The 26,274-nt window shown below is 39.5% G+C and overlaps 1 protein-coding gene across 1 annotated transcript in view; it reads left to right on the top strand.

Annotated features, from left to right (window-relative positions):
• The window catches only part of LOC126288932 (Down syndrome cell adhesion molecule-like protein Dscam2), a 412,211-nt gene that overhangs the window by 248,900 nt on the left and 137,037 nt on the right, over nucleotides 1–26,274 (top strand). The window contains exons 12-15 of the mRNA XM_049984899.1: nucleotides 9,114–9,262; nucleotides 15,185–15,395; nucleotides 21,176–21,309; nucleotides 22,051–22,121. Of these exons, the coding sequence (XP_049840856.1) occupies nucleotides 9,114–9,262; nucleotides 15,185–15,395; nucleotides 21,176–21,309; nucleotides 22,051–22,121 (565 nt within the window). The remainder of the gene's footprint in view (nucleotides 1–9,113; nucleotides 9,263–15,184; nucleotides 15,396–21,175; nucleotides 21,310–22,050; nucleotides 22,122–26,274) is intronic.

Genomic DNA, 26,274 nt, shown 5'->3' with positions numbered 1-26,274 from the left:
ATATGTTATGGTAGTTAGTTTTTGTAATGGCAGCATGGAGTCAGTCAGGTGCCAATTTATCACTTGACACAAATTAAATTCTTTTACTTGGTATGTAAACTTGTTTTTAGTGAATTTACGTATGTCCTTAAAATGTTGTCTTTAAATTGTGTTTGCATGACAATTGTGATGTTTTTGGTAGATATTCTGATGATGAGCTATGCCTAAAACATGTAAATGAAATTGTTTAACAACTCGTGGACTCTTGTTACTACTGCCCAAAAAGATGTGATAAGGATGTTCTCAGAACTTTGAAATACTCCTGCAAGGTGGTGCTGTCTCTTTGCTGATATTCTGAGAAGATTCATCAGTAGGAATATATCCTTTTCCTGCCTTAGATCCATATGTATTATTAAGAGGCTAGAATTTGTTGTATGGCTTACAGTTGTCTTTAAAGTTGGTAGGATGAAGTAAAATATCAGTGGTGAAATGAATCAGATGGGAAAAGGACAAAACAAATAGAAACAGGAGCAACTGCTGTGATGTGGGACAGCAGACAGTTGCAGTATATCATCAGTTTGCATAATTGACTGTTATAACAACAGATGTCCAAACTGTATAACACTGTGTGACCAGTAGACATGTGAAAAGCAGGTACAGGAGAGTAGATGGATTACACTGAAATATAAGGAAAAATTAATAGTTTAATAAGCTCTAGACTTCCATATAATATAAGAAATGATAATTTGGAGAGGTTAAATAAAGAAAAAAGAGATAAAGAAAAAAACAGCAGCAAAGGTAGGACAACACTCAGTACAGGGATAAAAGAGAGAAAACAAAAGAAAAGCCTGGATTTGTCATCAAGCGGCTATGGAAGGCAAAAGTTGTCATATATTTTACACACTTTGAACTGTCATATAAAATGGTTAAATTAAATGTTTCCAATAGTAATTAAATACTGTCTAAATAACAGAATATTCACAATGAATATTATAAGTGGTATAATAGAAACACCAGTCAAAAAAGTTGTATACCATGCATGTTTTGTATCTGTGATTAGATATGGTATAATTTTTTGGGGATCAGAAAAAAACTTACAGAGTGTCTTTAGGCTTCAGAAAAAAATCAGTAGAGCCATGGCAGGTGCAGTAAAAAGACAATCATGCAGACCTCAGTTCAAGGCCCTTGATCTTATGACTGTTCCTTGCCTCTGTATCTATGAGACAATTAAGTTTTCTAAACAAAACCCACAAGTTTTTGAGGATAACCTGTTTAAGCATGATTATGAAACAAGAAACAAATATCAGTGTTAGTTACCAACTCATAGGCTAAAACTGCTGGAGAAGACACATTACTATATGGGTATGGGGCTGTGAAATAGTGTATGTGAAAAATTTAAAAATTATGAATGAGAAGAATTTGAACATCATTTAAAAAATAACTAACAAGTGAATATTATTACAGTGTAGAAGAATTTATGACTGACTGTCACAAATAACTGTGCCTGATGTTACATTTTATTCCGTCATGCTAAAAAAGTACTTTAAGTAAATATTTATACTTAATTTTACTTCATTTACAACATGATTATTTTATATCATTTTGTGGTACTTAAAATTACAAAATACCTCTAATTATTATGTGCACTTACAATTAGTAGCTTTAAACTGACGAGTCACCTATGTCCCAATCATCTTATTGTATAAGACATGTTACCTGACAATAAAGTTTCTATCCTATTCTATGAAATGTTCAAGTTGATAGCCTTCAGTATCAATACATGTCTGAGTATGAATCACAATAGATTCTGTAGTTCAAGTCAAAAGACCCCAAAGGGATTTTCAACGCATGCTGTTCAGATCTCATCCCACAGTGTATCCAGGATATGTGGTTTATTATGGGGCACATACTCGTTTTACTGTCTCCCATCAGAAGAAACAGCTGAATATGGTGTGGAGGGAACTTGGCTGGTCTCCGTCTTCCTATCCACTGTCTTCATAAATTTTGAGCAGGCTATGCTAAACTAACCCTGTGATAGTCCACTGGGGCACCATCTTGTTGGCAATACAAGATGTCATTTCTGTATGTTGTACAAATGAAAGTACAATTACACACATCAAAAAAAGTTTTGCATCACCTCATTTCTGAGAGTTCCAAAACCTATACAGAAAATTGGAATAAAGATCGACATAAACATCATTTCTGCCCTTTTTATTGCTCATGGAAACTACACATTGCATGTTGTACCACCATAAAGTGAGACCTTCAGAGGTGGTGGTACAACTGCTGTACACATCGGTACCTCTAATACCGAGTAACACATCCTCTTGCATTGATGCATGCCTGTATTTGTCATGACATCCTATCCACAAGTTCATCAAGGCACTGTTGCTCCATATTGTCCCACTCCTCAACGGTGATTCGGTGTAGATCCCTCAGAGTGGTTGGTGAGTCGCGATGTCCATAAACAGCCCTTTCCAATCTATCCCAGGCATATTTGTTAAGGTTCATGTCTGGAGAACATGATGGCCACTCTAGTCAAGCAATGTCATTATCCTGAAGGAAGACATTCACAAGATGTGCACGATGGGGGCGCGAATTGTCATCCATGAAGACGAATGCCTTGCCAATATGCTGCCGATATGGTTGCACTATTGTTTGGAGGATGGCGTTCACGTATCATATAGCCATTACAGTGCCTTCCGTGACAACCAGTGGTGTACGTTGGTCCCACATAATTCCTCCCCATAACATCAGGGAACCTCCACCTTGATGCACTTGCAGCATAGTGTGTCCAAAGTGTTCAGCCTGACCGGGTTGCCTCCAAACACATCTCCGTTGATTGCCTGGTTGAAGGCATATGCAACACTCACCAGTGAAGAGAACATGATGCCAATCCTGAGGGTCGATTCAGCATGTTGTTGATCCTATCTGTACCATGATGCATGGTGTTGTGGCTGCAAAGATGGACCTCTCCATGGATGTCGGGAGTGAAGTTCCGTTTCATGCACCCTATTGTGCACAGTTTGAGTTGTAACACGACATCCTGTGGCTGCATGATAAGCATTATTCAACATGGTGGCATTGCTGTCAGAGTTCCTCCAAGCCATAATTCAAAGGTAGTGTTCATCCAGTGCAGTAGTAGCCCTTTCGTGGCCTGAGCAAGGCATGTCATTGAAGTGTCTGAACAACATCGCTTTGATTCACTCCGATATGCCTGGACACTTCCCTTGTTGAGAGCCCTTCTTGGCACAAAGTAACAACGCGGACATAATTGGACTGCTGTATTGACTGTTTAGGCATAGTTCAACTACAGACAACAAGAGCTGTGTACCTCCTTCCTGGTAGAATGATTGGAACTGATTGGCTGTCAGACCCCCTCCTTCTAATAGGCACTGCTCATGCATGGTTGTTTACATCTTTGGGTGGGTTTAGTGACATCTCTGAACAATCAGGCGGACTGTGCCTGTGTTACAACACCCACAGTCAATGTCTATCTTCAGGAGTACTGGGAACCGGAGGCTTTCCGGCAGTCGTTCTTCTCGTGAACCATATGCGAGTGGAACAAGAAAGGGAGGTAATGACACTGGCACGTAAAGTGCCCTCTGCCACACACCGTTGGGTGGCTTGTGGAGTATAAATGTAGATGTAGATGCAAAACTGTTTTTGATGTTTGTATAAACACCAAGCGTTGTTAGTGACTTTTATACAGTTACAGGACCTTCAAGTTGGAAAGGGTCGGTGGGACCCTTCGGAGACACTGCACCATACATTCATATCATGCAAGATCACAGACTTTTTGTCAGTAATATGGGATTATATTCAGTACAGTACATATGGTTGTGCTGACTGTCAGGTCCACTAAGTTGGTATTGCACCAACAGCCATAGCCCTCATAATGTCATCCTTTATGGATAAAATATTCAGTGTGCTTTGCCTGACTAAAAAAATTGCTACATTTGCATGCAGCTGGATATCAGTGTACACGTCATAGCCCAGGAGAGAAATGAATGAAGCCACAAGGTGTAAGGGCTGCCTGCAGAATAGAACGTGATATCAAGCAGTGGCTAAGCTAAACACGGGTGATTGGTGGTGAATGAGACACAGACAGGGACGAGCCTGAGGCAGCCTAAGAAACAATGAGGTGCAAAGTGGAATACTTCATCACAATAATGTCAACAAGCAAAGAGGCACAACCCAAACTGCAACCGGAGAAAAAGACCAAATGCCAGGCAATTTTGTTATTGAATAGTCCATAGTTCAACAGCATTATTTACCAACAGTGTCAGGCTTGAGTACAGAACTGACTGACCACCTGCGGGGTGGCCATATTTATACTGGCCTTGAGGAACACTCTTAGCCAGCGTATTCATGTGGTGAGACAAGTGGTGTGCACACTAAGTGGGACTACAGAGTCTGATACCGAATCCCTCCCCCACGATACAGGTGCATACAGTGGAAATTCCCCAGATGGTGCCAAAGAGGAATGAAGGCATAGGCAAAGCACTGGCCCCTTTGACTGTTGTCTGCAGGAATGGAACATATTAGCCAGCATTCATCGGGACACAACTGGAGATGGGCGTGCCATGGGGTTCTACCGATCCACATGGACATGGCAGGGATCACTGGTGCAACATTAGGTAGTTTTAGGCAGTCACCAGGGGTGCTGGCTGGGGAATCACATTGTCACCAGCAGGTGGAGGAAGAGGTGGCAGTGGATGCATCACCTGCACTTTAGGCCAGGGACGATTGTGGTGGCGGCACTTGAGCCCCTTCTGTATTTCAGTGGGTATGAATCTCCACTACCATCAACAGCATCCAAGCCATAGTGCTCCACAGGAGCAGGTCCACACAGCTATGCCAATATTCTAGCTCTGGGAGGAACAGCAGCTCAGCTTCAAAGGGGGCAGCTTCAGAAGATGAAGCAGGGTACATAGTTGGTGCCTCTGGAGTAGCTCCACAGGGCTGCAGTTGTTAATCAGCATGGTTCGACAAGTGCTCAAAAACAGGGTGAAGAGCAACATAGAGGCAAACGATTCAATAGCTTTTTTCACTTGCTGCTTAAAAGTCTTAAAAGTCTTCACTATTTGTGGAAGGATGGAATAGAGGACTGCAAATATGTCTTATGCCATTGGCCTCACAAAAATCGTTGATGAAAGTCACTGTGAATTGCAGCCCATTACCGGATGCAAGCCTTTGATGGCCAATACCTGGGCTGAGGCATATTTCGAGTAGGAAACAACAATGAGCAACTACACAGATATTAAAAACAGGGTCACAAAATCAAGATAGATGTTGTCCATGGGTGACAGTGCGTAGTTCTGGAGGTGAAAGGTTGTGGGCTGCTGCCTGGTACCATGCACACACCCTGCAGGCATGGACCATTCTTTCGGCCAGAACTCACATCAGTGAGCTAGCACCTTAGTGCAGGGCTTCCCACAGTGTCCTTGGTGCAGTAACCTCAACACTCATTGGGACAGTTCTGCTGGGATGACAATCATCTTGGTATCCAAAAGAATGACATCAGCAACCTAGAGCTGGTGAGAAATATTTCTCGTGGACCTGAAGTCATTTACCAATCAGTGGATGAGGTAAGTTGACCAGGAATGGGCCACATAGTAGAGGACCTGCTGCAATGTGGGAGTCCAGGCATATGGTCTTCAGCGACATGAGCAGCCGTAAAGGGGAAACTGTCCAATATATGTTTCCACTCAGTGTTGGCGTGGAAGCAGAAGAATGGTTAAAATCAGTATCTGAGCCAGGGAGGAGACATGATAATGTATTGGCATTGTAATGTACCCTGGAGCTTATACCAGATGGTATAAATGCATTCAGGAACAATGCCAAGCACTGAGGTGTTGGGCTGCCCCTTCCCAAAGGCTGGGAATCTATAATTATAGAGAACTACGTCCCGGTCCTCCATAGCACAATTGAAAGATACGAACAACAGAAGACGAACGGGGATGTTGACTGCAGGTGGTACTGAGGCCTGGACCAAAGTGGCCTCCTGTGCTGAGTGTTTGTTTGCCTGAAGCTGAAGCAACTTTTGAAGTAGCCTGTCTGAGGTACCTGCTGTTGCATTAGCTGCTGCTATTGCTCCAGCAGGCAAACCAATTTAGTGTCCATGCTACAAAACAACTTCCTCTTTACTCATTGCTGGGTATTAGTGCACACATCACAATCCAGGAGAGAAATGGGTGAAGCGACAATGTTGAAGGGCCACCTGCAGGAGAGAACACAAAATCAAAAAGTAACTGAGCCAAACATGGCCAACTCTGACGAGGACAAGCCAAAAGCAACCTAAGCAACAAGAAGTTGCGAAGCTTAAACCTTTGCCACAACAATGTCAACAGGCCAAGAACAAAAAGGGACACAATCTGAGTTATAACTTAAGAGAAAGACTAAGTGGCAGGTGAGGTTATTGAGTAGTCCATTCTAGAGCAATGATAGTAGCCGACAATATCAGATGTGAATACAGGACTGACTGACCATTTGCTGGGCTATATACTGGCTGTGAGGAAAACTACTGGCCAGCATATTCATGTAGTGAGATGAGTAGCACACTCACTTTTGAGTTCAGTGCTGTGGTATTATTATTTCCTTTGATGGCCATATAGGGCCATTTACTCTGGAAAACATTCAGTGTCACAGAGGCAGCTATGAGACACTACTACCCATTAAATTGGTTCACGTACATGATCTACTGAAATGTTTCAGAGAATTGTAACCTCCAACGGAGATCATTGTCACTTAGCTGTTTCAACAGCCTTAGAGTGAAATAACACAACATGCTTCTCTGCAAAATGTATTCCACACTACTAACATGTACTCCTTTCAAGTGACCCTTGCCTTGGAATTTTCGAACGCTGAAACAATTCCAAAAGTACATTTGAGGACTGATCACTTGTAGCCGTGTGGAGTCACTTGGGTCAACATTGCTACACATCTCACACTATCCCATGGAACTTGCATTTATTTTGTAGGTTTGTTGCTGTTAACCTTGAAAGGTAGATTAGTACATTAGTCATGTCTCCACTGTCTTTGAAGAGCAGCAACATTCTCAAACTTCCACTAAGGTAGTACCACTTAAGTTACAATCGGCTACTGCTCTTCAAAGTTGAAACTTATGTCTGCCATCTTGATGTTAGTTTCCTGGCACTAAATGGGTTCCACATTAGACTGACAGTTCTACTGCCTTCCATCCAGCAAACATAAAGATAGTTTCTCAAGAAATTTAAAGCTATAGGTAGTAAAATAGCTTTTATGACAGTTTGAAGTGTTGGTTTGCATCTTTTTATGCAGTCCTCCTGACGCTCTCTCTCTCTCTCTCTCTGTCAACATCATATTCCAGTAAATAATATATGGTTAATATTACACTACTGGCCATTAAAATTGCTACACCGTGAAAATGAAGTGCTACAGACGTGAAATTTAACTGACAGCAAGAAGATGTTGTGATATGCAAATGATTAGCTTTTCAGAGCATTCACACAAGGTTGGCACTGGTGGCGACACCTACAACGTGCTGATATGATGAAAGTTTCCAACTGATTTCTCATACACAAACAGCAGTTGACCAGTATTGCCTGGTGAAATGTTGTTGTGATGCCTCGTGTATGGTGGAGAAATGCGTATCATCACTTTTCCAACTTTGATAAAGGTTGGATTGTAGCCTATCACGATTGTGGTTTATCGTGTCACAACACTGCTGCTCGCGTTGGTCGAATCCAATGACTGTTAGCAGAATATGGAATCGGTGGGTTCAAGAGGTTAATATGGATCACTGTGCTGGATCCCAATGGCCTCATATCACTAGCAGTGGAGATGACAGGCATCTTATCCACATGGCTGTAACGGATAGTGCAGCCACGTCTCGATCCCTGAGTCAACAGATGGGAACGTTTGCAAGACAACAACCATCTACATGAACAGCTCGACGACGTTTGCACCAGCATGGACTATCAGCTCAGAGACAATGGCTGTGGTTACCCTTGACGCTGCATCACAGACAGTAGTGCCTGTGATGGTGTAATCAATGACGAACCTGGGTGCACTAATGGCAAAACATCATTTTTTTTCGGACGAATCCAGGTTCTGTTTACAGCATCATGATGGTCGCATCCATGTTTGGCGACATCGTGGTGAACGCACATTGGAAGTGTGTATTTGTCATCGCCATACTGGCGTATCACCCAGCGAAATGGTATGGGGTGCCAATGGTTACAAGTCTCTGTCACCTCTTGTTCACATTGACGGCACTTTGAACAGTGGATGTTACATTTCAGATGTGTTATGACCCGTAGCTCTACCCTTCATTCGATCCTTGTGAAACCCTACATTTCAGCAGGATAATGTGCAACCGCATGTTGCAGGTCCTGTACAGGCCTTTATGGATACAGAAAATGTTCGATTGCTGCCCTTGAGAGCACATTCTCCAGATCTCTCACCAATTGAAAACATCTGGTCAATGGTGACCGAGCAATTGGCTCGTCACAATACGCCAGTCGCTACTCTTGATGACCTGTGGTATCGTGTTGAAGCTGCATGGGCAGCTGTACCTGTACATGTCATCCAAGCTCTATTTGACTCAATGACAAGGCATATCAAGGCTGTTATTACGGCGAGAGGTGTTTGTTCTGGGTACTGATTTCTAGAGGATCTATGCAGCCAAATTGTGTGAAAATGTAATCACATGTCAGTTCTAGTATAATATATTTGTCCAATGAATACCCATTTATCATCTGCATTTCTTCTTGGTGTAGCAATTAAGTGGCCAATAGTGTATCTTCCATAAAATTAAGATGTTAGATTTTCTAACAGCACAGTTTGTACCCCACATCCAGAAACAAAAGATAAATTTTCCTATCAATTTATACTACCTTTTTTTTTTCAAATATCAGTGATTAAGTTATTCAGGTAGCATGCAACTGCCCAATACCTTTGTTCTTCTTCTCTCTCTCTCTCTTGCGTGCGCTTTTTTTTTTAGAGAGAAAGAGAGAGAGGGAGTACGTGTGTTACCTTTTGCTCCAGACAGAATCATTTTTCTGCATGTATTAAAAATCAGTCTTGCAAAGTATAATTCATTTAATAGTCTGTGGTAATTTGAAAACATGTGTTACTTTCAATGCTGCCAGAATGAGTGTATCTGAAATGAAGACAGACAAAGGTTTGCAGTCACAGCTGGTAATCACTCAGACTGATCGACTGGATTCGGGCCTTTATATGTGCCATGCAAGCAATTCATTTGGGCACAGTGAGCAACTCATCCACCTGGCTATTCAAGGTGAGGTATCTGTTCAGGATAATATGTTTAAGTAGTATTATTCTTAAGGCTCAAGACCACTCTTCTGTTTATGTGGGTATACATTCCTATGCCCCTGATCAGAAATAAAATTTCCTTTTGCCTCTTCAGGATCTCCTTGTGTTTCACCAAATTCTGATGAACTTATAACATAGAAGTGTTGAGAAGAGCAATTCATTATAAAGTCAAAAGCAGCTGCAAAATGTACCGGTTTATTATGCCAAGTAGATCACTCTTTTGAAGAGCTGTATAGCTTTTTCACAGTAATATATTTGCAGATCTTTGAATGCTGGTGCTGTGCAGTATGATATGCTGGAACCTACAATGAACTTCAATGCAAGTTGCTTTTAATAGTTTCCATAAAAAAAACTCTCTATTAAAATGTGTCAGAAAATCCAAAGAGATTCTGGCTGTATGTAAAGTATATCAGCAGAAAGACATAATCAATACCCCACTGCATGATAACAATGATGTTACAAATAACACAGTTTTCTGAAATGCCTCCATCAAAGAATATGAAGTTAATATTCCTGAATTCGATGAATTTGAATCAAGAGTGAGTGCCAACATGAGTAACTTAGAAATAGATATCATCAGTGCACCTTAAATTACTTAATAAACGCAAGGCCTACATTCCAGATTGTACACCAATGAGGTTCCTTCTAGACTATGCCAATATAATAGCTTCACACGTAGCAATCATATACCACTGCTTGCTCATTGAAAGAAGCACTTGCAACCTATGTCCTCAATTATTTTCTGTATGTATTCCAATCTCTATCTTCCTCTACAGTTTTTGCCCTCTACAGCTCCTTCTAGTATGATTGAACTCATTCCCTGATGATTATTTCATCTCAGGTTATCAGCTGAGTAGTGGCATCATCTTGTTGCAACATTTCAGTGAGTTTCATACTTCTTCTGGCCAGAAGGTGATGGGTACAAAACTCATTGAAACATTGTGACGAGACAACACCATCACTCAGCTGATAAGCCAAGAAGAATTCATCAGTGGCATACGCCGAAAAAGACTGCAATCTCATTCCCTGATGTCTTAACAGATGCCCTATCATCCTGTCCCTTCTCCTTGTCAGTTTTCCACGTATTCCTTTCTTCTCTGATTCTGTGCAGAACCTCCTCATTCTTTATCTTATCAGTCTATCTAATTTTCAACATTTGCCTGTAGCACACATCTCAAATGCTTCGATTCTATTCTGTTGTGGTTTTCCGACAATCCATGTTTCACTACCATATGTACATTCTCAGAAATTTCTTCCTCAAATTAAGGGCTATGTTTGATACTAGTAGACTTCTTTTGGCCAGAAACGACCCTTTTACCAGGGCTAGTCTGTTTTTTGACGTCCACCTTGCTTCATCCGTCATTGGTTATTTTGCTGCCCAGGTAGCAGAATCCCTTAACTTCATCTACTTCGTGACCATCAATGCTGATGCTAAGCTTCTCGCTGTTCTCATTTATGTTATTCATTACTTTCATCTTTCTTTGATTAACTCTCAATCCATATTCTGTACTCAGGATAGCAATGTCATCAGCAAATCATATCATTGATATTCTTTCACCTTGAATTTTAATTCCACTCATGAAGCTTTCTTTTCTTTCCATTATTGCTTCTTCAATATACAGATTGAACAGTAGGGGGGAAAGGCAACATCCCTGTCTTACACCCTTTTTAATACAAGTGCTTCATTCTTGGTCATTCAGTCATATTCTTTCTTGGCTCTTGTACGTATTGTATATTACATGTCTCTCCCTATGGCTTACCCCTATTTTTCTCAGAATTTCGAACATCATGCACCATTTTACAGTGTTAAACATTTTTTCCATGTCAACAAATCCTGTGAATGTTTCTTGATTTTTCTTTAGCCTTGTTTCCATTATCAACTGCAATGTCAGAATTCCCTTTCTGGTGTCTTTACCTTTTCTTAAGACAAACTGATTGTCATCTAGCACATCCACAATATTATTTTCCATTCTTCTGTATATTATTATTGCCAGCAACTTGGATGCATGAGCTATTAATCTGATTGTGCAATAATTCTCACACTTGGGATGATATTTTTCTGAAAGTCAAATGGTATGTCCCCAGACTCGTACATTCCACACACCAATGTGAATAGTCAATTTGTTGCCACTTCTCCCAATGATTTTAGAAATTCTGAAGGAATGTTATCTGTCACTTCTGCCTTATTTGATCTGAACTCTTCCAAAGCACTCTTAAAATCTGATTCTAATGCTGGATCCCCTACCTCTTCTAAATCTACTCCTGTTTCTTCTTCTATCACATCTGACAAATCTACCCCTCATAAAGGCCTTCAGTGTACTCTTTCCACCTATCCACTCTCTCCTCTGCATTTAACAGTGGAAATCCGGTTGCACTTTTAATGTTACCACCCTTACTTTATGTTTCACCAAAGGTTGTTTTGCGTTTCCTGTATGCTGAGTCACTCCTTCCAACAATCATTTATGCGATTTCTTCACATTTTTCATGCAGCCATTTCATCTCAGCTTCCCTACACTTCCTATATATTTCCTTCCTCAGTGACTTTTATTTCTGTATTCCTCAATTTTCCTGAACATTTTTGTACTTCCTTATTTCATCGATCAACTGAAGTATTTCTTCTGTTACCCATGGTTTCTTTTCAGTTAATGTCTTTGTATCTATTTTTTTCTTTCCAACTTCTTTGACTGCCGTTTTTAGAGATGTCCATTCCTCTTCAAATATACTGCCTACTGATTTATTCCTTACTGCTGTATCTATAGCCTTAGAAAACTTCAAGCAAGTCTCATCATCACTTGGTGCCTCTGTATCCCACTTTTTTTGCATATTAATTCTTCCTGGCTAATCTCTTGAACTTCAGATAACTCTTCATCACTACTACTTGTGATCAGAGTCTATATCTGCTCCTGGGTATGCCTTAAGGTCCAGTATCTGATTTTGGAATCTTTTGTCTGACCGTGATGTAATATAACTGAAATCTTCCCAAATCACCCAATCTTTTCCAAGTGATTCTTGAACAGAGTATTTGCTATTACTAGCTGAAATTTATTACAGACCTCAGTTAGTCCTCTCTCATTCCTTGTCCGAAGCCCATAATCTCCTGTAACTTTTTCTTCTGCTCCTTCCCCTACAACTGCATTCCAGTTCTCCATGAATATTGGATTTTCATCTCCCTTTATGGACTGTATTACCCTTTAAATATTCTATGTAAATAAAACAGAAAGAAACTTCCACATGGGAAAAACATATTAAAAACAAAGATTCCAAGACTTACCAAGCGGGAAAGCGCCGGCAGACAGGCACATGAACAAAACACACAAACACACACAGAATTACTAGCTTTCGCAACCGATGGTTGCTTCTTCAGGAAGGAGAGGGAAAGACGAAAGGATGTGGGTTTTAAGGGAGAGGGTAAGGAGTCATTCCAATCCCGGGAGCGGAAAGACTTACCTTAGGGGGAAAAAAGGATAGGTATATACTCGCGCACACACACATACACGCATATCCATCCATACATACACAGACACCAATATATTCTCATGTACTTTCTCTACCTCTTCATCTTCAGCTTTTGATGTGACCTAAACTATTGTTGTTGGTGTTGGTTTGTGTTGATTCTGACAAGAACAACCATATCACTGACCTGTTCACAGTAACAAACACTCTGCCTTACCTTCCTATTTGTAATGTATCCTAGACCCATTATACCATTTGCTGTTGCTGTCGATATTACCCTATGTTCATCTGACCAGAAATCCTTGTCTTCTTTCCATTTAACGTCAATGACCCGTAGTGTATCTAGATTGAGCCTTTGCATTTCGCTTTTCAGATTTTCTAGCTTCCCTACCACATTCAAGCTTCTGACATTGCACACCCTGATGTGTAGAACATTATCCTTGATTATTCAGTCTTTTTCTCATGGTTGCCTCCCCCTTGGCACTTTCCTCACGGAGATCCGAATGGGGTTCTATTCTACAATCTTTTGCCAATGGAGAGATCATCTGACATTTTTTCAATTACAGGCCACATGTCCTGTGGACACATGTTATGTGGCTTTAATGCAGTGGTTTCCATTAGCTTCTGCATCTTCATGCCATTGATCATCCATCTTTAGGGGCAGTTTCTCACCCCAAGGACAGGAAAGTACCCTGAACTTCTGTCCACTCATTCGCCCTCTTGGACCAGACCATTGGAGGATAAGGGTGACTTCTTATGCCTGAAGTCTTCAGCCACCAAATGCTGACTATTAATCAAAATTTGAGTGGTGGCAGGTTTCCAACCCAGGACCAAGGATATTTTGATTAGTAATCAAAGACGCTATCCCTTGATAACAGGTGCATTTATTCATGCCTAAGGACTGGAAAGTTGCACAAGTCACACCAATATCAAAGATAGGAAACAGGTATAATCCACTGAATTACAGATCCATATTGCTAACATTGATTTGCTGTAGGATTTTAGAACCTGTACTGTGATTGCACATTATGAGTAGCTCAAAGAGGACAATTTATTGACAAACAGCCAAGATGATTTCAGAAAACGTTGTTCTTGTGAAACTCAACTAGCTCTTTATTCTTGTAAAGTAATGAGTGCTGTCAACAGTGGATGTCAAACTGATTCCATATTTTTATATTTCCAGAAGGCTTTTGACATTGCTCCTCACAAGCAACTTATAATCTAATTGTGTGCCTATGGGGTATCATCTCAGGTGTGTAACTGGATTCATGATTTTATGTCAGAAAGATCACAGTTCATAGTAACTGACAGAAAGTCATTGAGTAAAATGGAAGTGATATCTGGGGTTCCCCAAGGAAGGGTTAGAGGCCCTTTGCTGTTCCTAATCTACAGAGGCTATGTATGAGACAATTTAAGCAGCCCTCTTAGATTGTTTGCAGATGATGAAGCCATTTACCATTTTATAAAGTCATCAGAGGATCAAAATGAATTGCAAAATGATTTAGACAAGATATCTATATGTTGCAGAAAGTTGCAATTGACTCTAAATAATGAAAAGTGTGTAGTCGCCCATATTCGTAGTAAAAGGAATCCAATAAATTATGGTTTTCAAATAAAACACACAAATCTATAGTCTTTAAATTCAAGTATAATACTTAGAGATCTCAATTATGAATAACTTATATTGGAATGGTCACATAGATAATGTTGTGGGGAAAGCAAACAAAAGATTGTGATTTATTGGCAGAACACATAGAAAATGCAACAGGTCTGCTGAAGAGACTGCTTGCATCACACTTGTCTGCCCTCTTATGGATTATTGCTGTGCAGTGTAGGACCCACATCAGATAGGATAAACGGAGGACATCAAAAAGTTCAAAGCAGGGCAGTTTGTTTTGTATTAGTGTGAAATAGGGGAGAGAACTCATGGATACAATATGCAAATTTGGGTGGCAATCATTAAAGCAAAGATGATTTTTGTTGCACTAGGATCTCCTCATGAAATTTCTACCACCAATTTTGTCCTCGGAGTGCGAAAATATTTTGTTGGTGATCACCTACATATGGAGGAATGATCATGATAAAAAAATAAGAGAAATCAGAACTTTCACAGAAATATTTAAGTGTTAATTTTTCCCACACTGTTTGATAGTATGAACCCTCTGTCTGGCACTTCATTGTGAACTGTAGACGAGAGAGGTCTTAGGGTACATAGCCTGACTTTCTCTCTTTGATTATTTCCTTTTGGTATTGTCAAACCCATTCAACTTATTCTTCATCACTGTGTCATTCCAAAGCTCTTACTTTTGTTACTTCTCCTTCATCTGGTGAACTATGGAAAATGTTTGTAATACCTTTGATCTGTATCTCAACCAGTCTGATTATGCAATTTATTACAATTACTGATCTGACATTTATACCACCAACTTTACAGAGCCACCTGATCCACCTATTGATGTGAAAGTGATTGAGGTGAACAGCAGATCAATTCATTTGGCATGGCGTCCCCCATTTGATGGACACAGCTCCCTGACTGGATACCTGATCCAGTACAAGCAGGCTACAAATCCCATAAATGATTGGCAACATACTGCAACTGTCAATGTCTCGGTTCCAGTTGTGGGAGCTGACATTACAAGTAAGAAGTGAGTACTCTGTAACATAAATGTGTATTTGGCCATCTCAAAGAAATAAGATATAATGTTTAATTAAATATTACCTGTCGTAAGTGTAAATAACAGAAGGACACAACCCATAATATGCCTACAAGCTACAATGTTCTGGTCAATTACTTTGTGTTGGCAATTTATCTTGACTGAGATTACGGATGAAGAAAGAAAGAAGACAGGGAGTGGGATGGAGGGCTGGTGCAGGATGGTAGATGGCTGGGAGGGAAAAGCAGCAGGCACATGAGATAGATATGTGGCACAGATGAGCTCATTCTGGCACAGGCAGTTGTGTGGAGCACACAGTGACATGGAGTGGGAGGAGCAGGTAGAACAGAAGGAGAATGAAATTGTGGAGAGGAGGTTGTAAGAGCAGGTGTGTGAAGTGGGGGACACTGGGGCAGGGGTGAAGATGGATGTTGGGCAGGACCTAGCAAGTGTTGAGGCTAAGAGGTTTATAAGATTGATGTATGCGCTGTAAGGACAAATCTCATCTTTGTAACTGAGAGAGGCTGGTTTCGGGGGGAAGGTGCCAAATGGTACAGGTTATGAAGTAACCATTGAATCTGTGCACTGAGTGGAGGAGGGGGGGGGGGGGGGCATTGCTGTTCACAATTCTGTGACTGAAGACATGTCCACAGCATCTGTGCCAGAGCCAGGGGCGGCAGCCAAAGATGCAAGGAGGCAGCCAAAGACACAAAGAGTTCCCAATCCACCCAGACCGGCTTGTATCAATGAAAGTGAGTGGGACAATGGCAGCCCTGCTACCTGTGGACCCAGGGATGAGTGGTAGGCAGGAAAGGTAATGGTCATGGTCGTGTGGCTGCTTGGTAGGGAATCTCGGCACAATTTGCTATTGTTCTGTAAGAGCTTAAAGAAGAGCCTCCTTGGCTGGAAAAGAAAATCTTCTAAGTACTTGCGCATCTGTGTCTTCACCATTCGGACAGGGCATTCCACTTCACTGTTCAACTGCTGATGGAAGGGAGATGCCTTCACACGAAAGTCCTTGAAAGATTGTACCATGAACTGAGGTCCATTGATGTATGTATGAAGAATGAACCAACAAATGAAAATTTGTACCAAGGCCAGGATTCACACCCGAGTCTTTGTCTCATTAGGCATATGTGCTAACCACATCACTCTGGCATGCTTCAGCGTATTTGGTATCCTAAGTGATCTGAGGCATGAATGGGAATTTTAAATAAGGAGGGAGGCATGCTAGGGTAGGCCAGGGGGTCATGCAAAGCCACTTTGCCAGGGTGATGTAGTGATTAGTGCATCTGCCTAGTGAACGGAAGACCTGAGTTTGAGTCCCTGACTTGGTACAAATTTTCAATTGTTGCTTCAGTCTATATGTATACATCACAGATGTTTGAGGCTTGAAAAGCCTGTGGAACTATATAGTTTCAGTTGATTAAAGTATCTACCTGGTTTTCATGCAGGATCCCCCATTTCATTTGATACTGAGGTGCTTATCTAATACATCTGGACAGCCTCTGCACTGCTTTTTGAGTTTAGGCTGAATATCAAGTGGGAAGAGACATGAATGAGTATTTGGATTGAGAATGGAGGTATGCTAGATTAGTTTGTGCAGTTGTGCAAAGCCATGCCATGGTGGCATACTGGTTAGCACATCTGCCTAGTCAGCAGGTACCTGGCTTCAAATCCTGGCCTTGATAGAAATTTACATTCATCACTTCAGCCTGCATATATAGATCACAGATGTTTGAGACCTGAAACGGTATCTGGAAACACATAGCTTCAGCTGAGGACCTGTGTCCAAAACCACGAAGCAAGGCAGGCCTTTTATGGAGAATATCTTCAAGAGAACCTTGACAGTCACATCTGCTGTCCAGATAGACAATGAGTGACATAAGGAAAATGAGAAAAAGCCTCAATTGCCAATACCCAGAAAGTTTCTAAAAAGGCCTAGTGGCCTTGAACACTTGCGACAGGCTGGGACAAGGTGTTCCATCTCCTGATTGATGTCCAGGCAAAATGCATTGCAGTGCACCACCAGTTTTGTGCAAGAGATCCCCCACTGATCCTGCTGTAATAGGTGCATGGACGCTGGAACCACAACATAGGGAGAAACTTGTCTGTTGACAGGAGAATAATGACATCCAAGAGGGAGAGGGGATGGTGCAACACATAAAACGTCCAGAGCAGTTCTGATGCCCAGTCCAGTGGCCATGTTGTGTCATGCATTGACCTGCCAGAGCACTGGATATACAGCCACAGCAGAGGTAATACAGGTACTGGTGATGGGGAAGCCATTCATTATAGGCCTTTCCTCTGTATCCAGTTGAAAACAAAGCAGTTCCCCCTGTGAAAAATGAGGGGTAGGGACCATGAGGAGGCAGGACAGAGCACCCATATTCACGTGTTGCAGGACTAGATAACTGCCGGTTTGAAATGAAGACATGACACAAAGGAAATGCTATCCTCAAATCACTCAAAAGCTGCAGATGAAACAAAAGGAGCACTTCCCCAAAGCAACATATGCACAGGGTGGGTAACAGTACCCACTTAGGGAATAAACTTGTGCTGAGAAATGGCTGAAGTTCTGGTAGATTAGATCTGTGGAACAAAGCCATGAAGGCAGTGACATGTTGTTCCACGAGGTGCATGCCCTGCATGAAATGAAAAGGGATGCCACCCAGTAGATTGTTTTGTGGAACACAATTTAATTATTGCTAACACTTGATTTAAGACTGAGCAAGGTTGAGCACTGGTTAACACACTGGACTTGCATTCAGGAGGATGACTGCAAACCTGTGTCCGGCCATCCAGATTTAGGTTTTCCATAATTTCTCAAAATCATTCTATTCATATGCTGGGATGATTCCTTTGATAGGGCATGGTTGATTTCCTTCCCCATCTTCGACACCAACTGAGCTTGTTCTCTGCCTCTAACAAAGCTTTTTGCAAATGACACAGTTATCTATAATGAAGTACTATGTAAAAGAAGCTGCAAATTATTCAATCAGATCTTGATAAGATTTCAATGCCGTACAAAGATTGGCAACTGGCTCTCAGTGTTCAGAAATGTAAAATTTTGCTCTCCGCAAAATGAAAACGTGTAGTGTCCTATAACTTTAATATCAATGAGCCACTGTTGGAATCAACCAACTCCTACAAATACCTGGCTGTGTAACACTCGATAGTGATATGAAATGGAATGATCACAAAGGCTCAGTTGTGGTTAAAGTGTGTGGTAGACTTCAGTTTATTGGTAGAATACTGGGCAAGTGCAGTCAGTCTAGAAAGGAGATTGCTTAAAAATCACTCATGTGACCAGTTCTGGACTGTTGCTCAAGTGTGTGGGACCATTACTAGATATGGCTAACTGAGGATATGAAACATTTACAGCAAAGTACAGCACAAATGGTCATAGGTTTGTTTAATCCATGGGAGAGTGTCACAGAGATACTGAACTGGAAGACTCTTGAAGATAGATGTAAACTATCCCAAAAAAGTCTATTAACAAAGTTTCGAGAACCAGCTTTAAATGAGCAGTCCAGGAATATACTACAACCCCCTATGTGTCACTCATGTAGGGATTGTGAGAATAAGAGGCTTTCAAACAATCATTCTTCTCATGCTCCATATGTGAATAGAATGGGAAGAACCCTAATGACTGGTACAATGAGATGTTCCATCTGCCATGCACCTCACAGTGGTCTGCAGAGTTTAGATGTGGATGTAGATGACATTGGTGTCAATGGGACATTAAACCCAATCTTCCTTCCTTCTCCCAACACTTCCTTTAAGAGTTATTAAATGAAGTTTATACATGAAAGAGATCTGGAGCCATCAGATAGTATGAGAAAGGTTACATAATGATAAGATGGAGAATTTTAAACCATATTTTAATGTGCATAATATTTCCAGTGCTTATGAATTGCACATTAAAACTGAAGCAATTGTAGATAGGTAAGAGGTTAAGGACAAGGGCGTGGAACCTGAATAAATTAAAAGAATCAGAGGTTGTCAAAAATTTTATAGGCAGAAGTCAGCAGTTATTGAATAAAACACAGAAGCAAAATAAAAAAAGAAGCTGAATGGATAGCTTTCGGAGAAGAAATAGTGGAGGCAGCAGAGGATCAAATAGGCAAAATGACTAAGCCCGGTAGGAATCTTTGGATAATACAAAAGATATTGAATTCATTTGATGGTAGGGTAAAATATAAAGATGCAGCAGCTGAAGCAGGCAACAGAAAATACAGGGGTCCAAAAAATGACACTGATGGAAAGTTCAAAATGGGAGAGTGGGACTGTCCAGAAGAGAGTTACAGAGCTGTAAAAGCATGCATGGCTATGGGAAATATAGGAGAAACCTAAGCAAAATTAAAGACATCTTTGGAGAAGAAAGTAACACCTGTAATAATATCAAGAGTTCAGGAGGCAAGCCACTGCTAAGCAAAAAAGAAATAGCTCAAAGATGGAAAGAATATATAGAACAGCTGTGCAATGGAAATTAGCAGAGCACCAAAAGATATAAGGTGAAACAACACCTCTAGAGTAGATGACATCTCATCATTACTGAGATCTTTGAGAGAGGGAGCCATGACAGGAGGCTACTGGACCTGCAAAAATCAGCCTTTTTGTCTGAAGACACAACATGAACAATCAAAACTTTATGTCCATCCCCCATTTGGATTTTGGGAAGTATGTAAAACATGTGTACACTTCATGGTTGGGGTGTGTAGGTAGATGGATTCAGGTGGGATTCAGGGATGGGCCTCAGGAACTGAGTATGTATTGGAGGCTATGCAGGACGTCATATCACTGAGGCAGGGCTCATAGGTGCAAAGCTTCAGTAATGCAGATGGTGAATGCCTTCTTGGCAGGTGATCACTGCAGTTCATCATGATAGTGGTGAAGACTTTGTCTGCAGGAAGAATGATTAAATCATTTTGCACTGAACTATAGTAAGGGCAGTTAACTAAAGTCAAGCTGTAGAAAGTAGTTTTGACTCACAACATCCAAAAATTAAAACAGAAAACTGCAAACAAAGAAGTAAATCTGCCTTACCCACCAATAGTAGAAATAATTCTCTGGTGGCAACAACACAATAATTTTAATGAAAAGATGTCATTTGGGAGCAATGTTTCTTTGAACTTGAAGCCACCCAGGTATCCAATGAAGTGAGCCAATAGTGGGACATTTGGTAAAGGTTTATTATTATTTTCCCCCCTGTGATCTCTGTGTCTTCTTTTTTGTGTGGATGGTTCACAGCCCGGAGCTACGAAGATAGTGTGTGTGACACACTGTTTCATCATGCAAAGAAATCTTTAAGAGAAGAATAAGTGGCATAACAAAGTGATGTAATATAAAGTTAATCAACAGTTTAATTGGGAAAGATGAAAAAATAAACTGTGCTGAATACATGTCATAAAAAATCATACTTGCATGTAAAACTGATGCAATTATTTCAAACACTGTGCTGTGGAAGGAGTAAGGATCATGTACAGCCCATGAAAATGCTGAGTTTATAACAACTGTTTGGAATTCATGTTTCCTAAGTACAGGGCCTGTTATTTTAAATATTATACAAGGTTAGTAAATTTACAGATGTGTCAGGGAATATTGATGAGCACAGGTTATGTGATAAACTGAATTTCAGACACTCTTTGTGTGTTGTACAGCCATAAAAGGAATGCTGCAAAGCAGTTTAACATCATTTTACAATGTGGAGTATTTTTCTGTTTAAGGTTATGCAGAAACACCAAGTAAAATAAATTCAAACATTTCAGGGTAAATGCTGTGAAGGTTGCGGTCATCAGTGACTTACACCCTGCAACTACTTACAATATACGAATGCTGGCATTAAATGACATTCAAGCCAGTGACTTCACGGAAACATTGACAGTGAAGACACAGGAAGAAGGTAAAGTGCAAATAAAATTAGTTCAATATATTTAACACTTTAGAGATTGTCCACATAGAAGAATATCGTGGTTAGGAAACCAACTATTTATGACTTTATTTAAAGTGTTACTGGCACATATATAATTGATGTATTTTCAATAGTAATGCATATGAAAAAAGAACCAAGCTTCAATATTTCTTTTCATACTTACTTTAGTTCTTTGATAGATTACAAATTTTAAAATATATATGACAAAAATGTAATTATCATTCCCAGAAAAAGTACAAGGTGACTTATTGAACAATTTCTTCCTCTTGAACTTCCAGAATTTCTCAGTCACTCAACTTATGTGACACATTTGTAGCAAAATTACAGAAAACTGCAAAACCCATTATTAGTGTACAAAATTATGCTAATGTGGTCACATAATGACTCAGCCACTTGCAACAGAACTGTTACATTCGCTAATGTTTCTGTGTATATAATTATAGAAATTGACAACAGAAGGGATCACCTGTCAGGGCAGGTAGCAAGATGTCTGTACATTGTTCTCATATGAAATGTGTCCAGTTTTGTAGTGGTAGGTGACTCCGACATCAAGGAAATTGTGGCCTGAGCTTTACTTGGATGCGTTTTTAACACAAAATTGATTTCGAAAGTGTTAAACAGGTTTCAATTAATAGTTACATTTCAGTTACTGTGATTTTAAAAAATATACTAAAATGTTAATTGATGATATTTCTGTTTATTTATCATCAGCTCCAGTTGGGCCTCCACTGGATGTGCAGGCAGCAACCACTGATTTGGATGAAGTGCTTGTTACGTGGAAGGTTGGTTTTTATGAATGTATCACTCCACAGTCTTCGACTTATTTGCAGCAGTACATAAGTTAAGCTGCAATTTTTTGTGTGTCTCTAGTTTTTGTTTTAATTTATGTTGTTTGACTTTTGTCTAATACCAAACCAGCATATAACATATTTCTTATATATTATTAATAATTTATTTGGTGTTCTCTTTCAACTTTTGTTTGTATTTGCAAAACCATTCTTAAGAACAGTTCGAATAAATAGACACCTAACCTTGACGGTCCATAATGAATGCCCCCTTCCTTCATAGGAAACTGTAAACCAGAATTCATGTGGGAAATTAGCAAAAAAAGTAATTTGTTGTTGAAATTAATAATGATATTGTGCTTATATTTGAGCAAGTGTGTGTAATATGGCATTTGTATTTAGCTCTTATCAGCATCATATTACACATATACTATTGGATCTTGACTATTAACTACTCTGATCACTCCGCCATCTTTAGACTGTCCTCTCTTTTATAGTTCTGTCATCTGTGTCTGGTTGTGTGTTATGTCAGTGACATAATGGTGTTCACTACAGATAGGTATACCTTGTTTTAGTAACTTTTATTTATGCTCTATTTTTTGGTTCTTCATTATTAGCTAAAAGATGGTAGTATCTAAAATATGTACATAGAACACACATGTGCCATACATTAAAGTTTAACTTATATTGTTGTAGATAGGATATGGAAGGAAGCCTTCACATACCCAAAGTCTTAACTGGAGAAAACATGGTCAGTGGATAATCCAGGCAGTAATCAACACCAAAGCTGGTGACCTGTATTAAACAGCAGGCTGTACTCCACCAGTCGAACCTTTGGGTAAGTGGTGACTGCATTCCATATTCTACACAATTTTGGCACATGTTTGTTCTCTGCTAGATTCACATTCATTTTCTGGTGATACTATTATTACCTAAGCAAGAAGATTGCATGGGGTTCTTATTATTGACATTTGTGTCCTAAATACAAGTAATCTTGCCAATTTTATTTTTGCAGGTCACTTGATAATGAGAATTAGCCGAAGCAGGCATGCTGTGTAAAATATTAAATAAAAAATTATCTTGTTGCAGCTAGTTTGAGAGTTTTCATTCTCATTATATCTTATGACATATAAAATTCTGCAGGCCCAATGGAATGTAAAAAATATAATGTTTTAATATGCTAATTACATCTGAAATGAACGGTGCACTTATATTCATTGATATAATACTGTAATAATATTTTCCATTTGCTGCAGAGACTGTTTACTCAATTCTTTTGCAATATATCCATGACTACATATTCTGATTTTGCAGATAAATTCCATAATGCAAGACCATTAACATTAAAGAACAAGTTGTAGTGATGACGGGATGGTGGCCATGTTGTAGAAAATTATGTATGCAATATCATTTATGTGTACAGTAACGTTCATAGCAATATTAAATAAGACCCACGGAACAATCACAGACAGCTTGTTGTGGAAATGTGTACACTATTTTGAAGTAACTGCAAACACATTTTACACATTTCTTTGGAATAGCTGTATGACAACATTGAAATTTTTATAGGATGTTAGTATTGGATTACTTCTTAGTTATCCATGTAGATAACAGAAGTAATGACTTTACCAATACATACTGAGTCATTTTACAAGAAGATCAGGTCACCAGTATTTTCAGTACAAATGCATTTATTAACCAGCTAGTAGAGAACCCAGACCTTTTTTGTGTAAAATATCATTATTCCAGCCTGGATTTTCCATTATTAGGCTTATGTATAAGGATTTTAAGAAGAGCATGTTGTGACAATGGTTGGACTTGGGAATAGTATTAATAGGGACTGAAGCTACAGTGTTTAGAGTAAGCAAAGTGAGTGTCATATGGCATGGCTGGCAGGCAGACCCTGAGGAGTAATTTCAGGTACCTAACTCGAAAGGTTTTACTTTCTTCACACACAATGACACCTTTCCTTCATAAAATGTGAGGATTGTATGTTAAGTTTTCTCTTGAGAGTAGGTGACTATAATGGATGTGCGTGTATAGCACACTGTCAAATTTGTGTTATATGATGACAAAAGAAGGGTGAGGATGAAACCCGGTGCCAGAATACATAGCCTACTCTTCTCGAATAATCCTAAATTGTTAAATGGGCTTAACAGTCTCATCTGATAGGTAGAGCACCATTAATAATATCTCATGAGCTCATTGTACCGGACACTGTGGAGACATCTGGAGTTTAATTGAGGATTTTGGTATAAAGTTTGATGACTAGAAGCTTTACACCTCTATGTCTCCTCCCCGTGGCAGCCAAATACTGCAGGAAAATATTTCTTCCGCTTCAAAGTCAAGCATCATAGCACAGGTACATGTTAGGGGCATAGTCACATAGATAGGTAGCATTTAGCACAAATAACTTTAATAATAAACCACACAAATGTTAATTTGTTTTTGTTTTTAGGCATTATAGTGACACTGATGAATTTGAAGAAAATGTCATTGAAACTTTGACACTCTGTCAGATTTGATTATTTCAGTGATAAAAATTTGCTGGAAAAGTAATACTTAGTTAAAAGTTTAATTCTGGAAAAATATCAGCTGTAGAACTATTAGCATATCCATGTGTGCTGGAATTATGTGTTAGTGACAATAGCATCATTCCATGAACACCAAAGCTAAGTACTGTAGTAAATGGCATTCCATATTTCGTAAAGTGTATTTACTAACTTTTCATCAATTTAAGGCATAGAAAATTATTAACAGGATTACTTTATGTTACTTCTGTCACTTTATATTTGTGTTGCAAATACAACTTAACCTAATTACAGACTCTACTTGTAGGGACAGTTAAGTCACCTAAGTGGAAACATTATCTATCACAGAAAAATATTTCATGCCTAGTGTTTAGCAAATAAGTAATGTTTTCTTCTGTAAAATAGGTACCGTAAGTCACTCATATTTTTATTAAATAAAACAGCAAAAAATTGCATGATCATAATTTCTTGTTGATTACTTAGAATCAAATCATCTGTGTAGGCTAAATAAGTTTCTTCACAATGAAAAAGTGTGAAAACTGCTGTATGTTGTTAAGAAAAGATGAACAATTTGATGACTGTGTCTTGTTTTTTGTAGTATGCTATGAAGGAATCTGACTGGATGGAGACTGGCGCTGTAGTAGTTGTGCTAGTCACTCCATGATTATGGAATACAAGCAGATAAACATAAAACTCAAAGATGAACTAGTAGTAGCATATGTAGAAGTAAAACAGTTGAGAGGTGTAGGTAGTAACAGTAAAATTAAGACTAGGTTAGTTGATTTGACCGTGGGCAAACCTGAAACGTCAGCTGAATCGTTCAAATGAAGCTGCAGCTCTGCTAGCTTTGGTCTAGAGATTTCCAATACCTTCACTGATCTGTAGACTTAGACTAAAATTGTACAGGCAATGTAAGGAGTCAGGAACACTGACAAAACAGGGAAAAAAGTTAAATTGGAACTAAGAGTAATGACAAGGTTAAAAAAACCAAGAACGTTCTTTAGCTAAGAAGTAATTGTGGGAAAAGAATGTCTGAACTAAAACAGAAGTCTCAGGTAGTGAATACCAAGAAATTGGGATGTTATGCCAAATGCATGGCTTGGTTATTTCACCTGTTATTTAAGCTATCTGTGGAAATATATTTTTCTAAAGATCTTGTTGTGATTATTAGAAATAGAAGGAGAGTTTGGGCAATAAACTCAGCAAGGCCATTATGGATGACATCACGCACATTGCTGGCAAAATTCATCACACAAAATTTTTAAATTACAGTTAATGTAAAAGCAGTGATACAACAACTTAACTATGTACATGGGGAGCTTCAGGATTTGCTCAATAGGCTGGCATGATATCACATGGGCATGATTAATGTATCACTCTTGACATGCTTGCAATACAGGCAACATAGTTTACATTTGAATATTTCTTGCACGACTAATTTCTAAAAGACTTTTGTGTAAACACAGTGCTGTTTCCAGAATGAGATTTTCACTCTGCAGCGGAGTGTGCACTGATATGAAACTTCCTGGCAGATTAAAACTGTGTGCCCGACCGAGACTCAAACTCGGGACCTTTGTCTTTCGTGGGCAAGTGCTGTACCATTTGAGCTTCCGAAGCAC

The sequence above is a fragment of the Schistocerca gregaria genome, chromosome 1 (genome assembly GCF_023897955.1).
Source record: "Schistocerca gregaria isolate iqSchGreg1 chromosome 1, iqSchGreg1.2, whole genome shotgun sequence".
NCBI lineage: Eukaryota > Metazoa > Arthropoda > Insecta > Orthoptera > Acrididae > Schistocerca > Schistocerca gregaria.
This window is presented reverse-complemented; position numbering and strand designations above follow the sequence as displayed.